The 403-nt window shown below is 48.6% G+C and overlaps 1 protein-coding gene across 1 annotated transcript; it reads right to left on the bottom strand.

The window, feature by feature from the left end:
* Nucleotides 1-36: 36 nt before the first annotated feature.
* On the bottom strand, nt 37-399 carry LOC105452461 (ERI1 exoribonuclease 3-like). Its single transcript, XM_011693981.1, has one exon. The coding sequence runs from the start codon at nt 397-399 to the stop codon at nt 76-78; it is 324 nt and encodes a 107-aa protein (XP_011692283.1). The 3' UTR covers nt 37-75.
* Nucleotides 400-403: the final 4 nt, after the last annotated feature.

Genomic DNA, 403 nt, shown 5'->3' with positions numbered 1-403 from the left:
TATCCCCTGTGTGCCTTGTCGACTCAGTTATAAAGATATTTTATTAACATTAAACCTGTTTCTAGCAAATCACGTTCACGTGTTCTTCCTCGACACATTCCTCGCTACTCCAGTCTGCCCGTAACTCAAGTGTATCGCAGAAGTTGCCAACGACGAGGTGATTTTAAACTGCGCGTTGTACTTCTCTTTTAAATTCACTATTATCGAAACCATGTTATTCACATCGTCGATCCCCGAGTGGAGACGTCCCTTCAACGGAAGGTCCAGTCGCGCGAGCATGTCCTTCAGGCTCTTCGGGTAATACCCGGTGGATTCGCAGAACGTGTGCTTCAGGTCTATCCACTGCTTGAACTGATCCGGCAGGGCAATGCCGTCCAAGTCGCACTGGCTCGGCAGCATGGTT

The sequence above is a fragment of the Wasmannia auropunctata genome, unplaced genomic scaffold (assembly GCF_000956235.1).
Source record: "Wasmannia auropunctata unplaced genomic scaffold, wasmannia.A_1.0 LD336666.1, whole genome shotgun sequence".
Lineage (NCBI taxonomy): Eukaryota > Metazoa > Arthropoda > Insecta > Hymenoptera > Formicidae > Wasmannia > Wasmannia auropunctata.
This window is presented reverse-complemented; position numbering and strand designations above follow the sequence as displayed.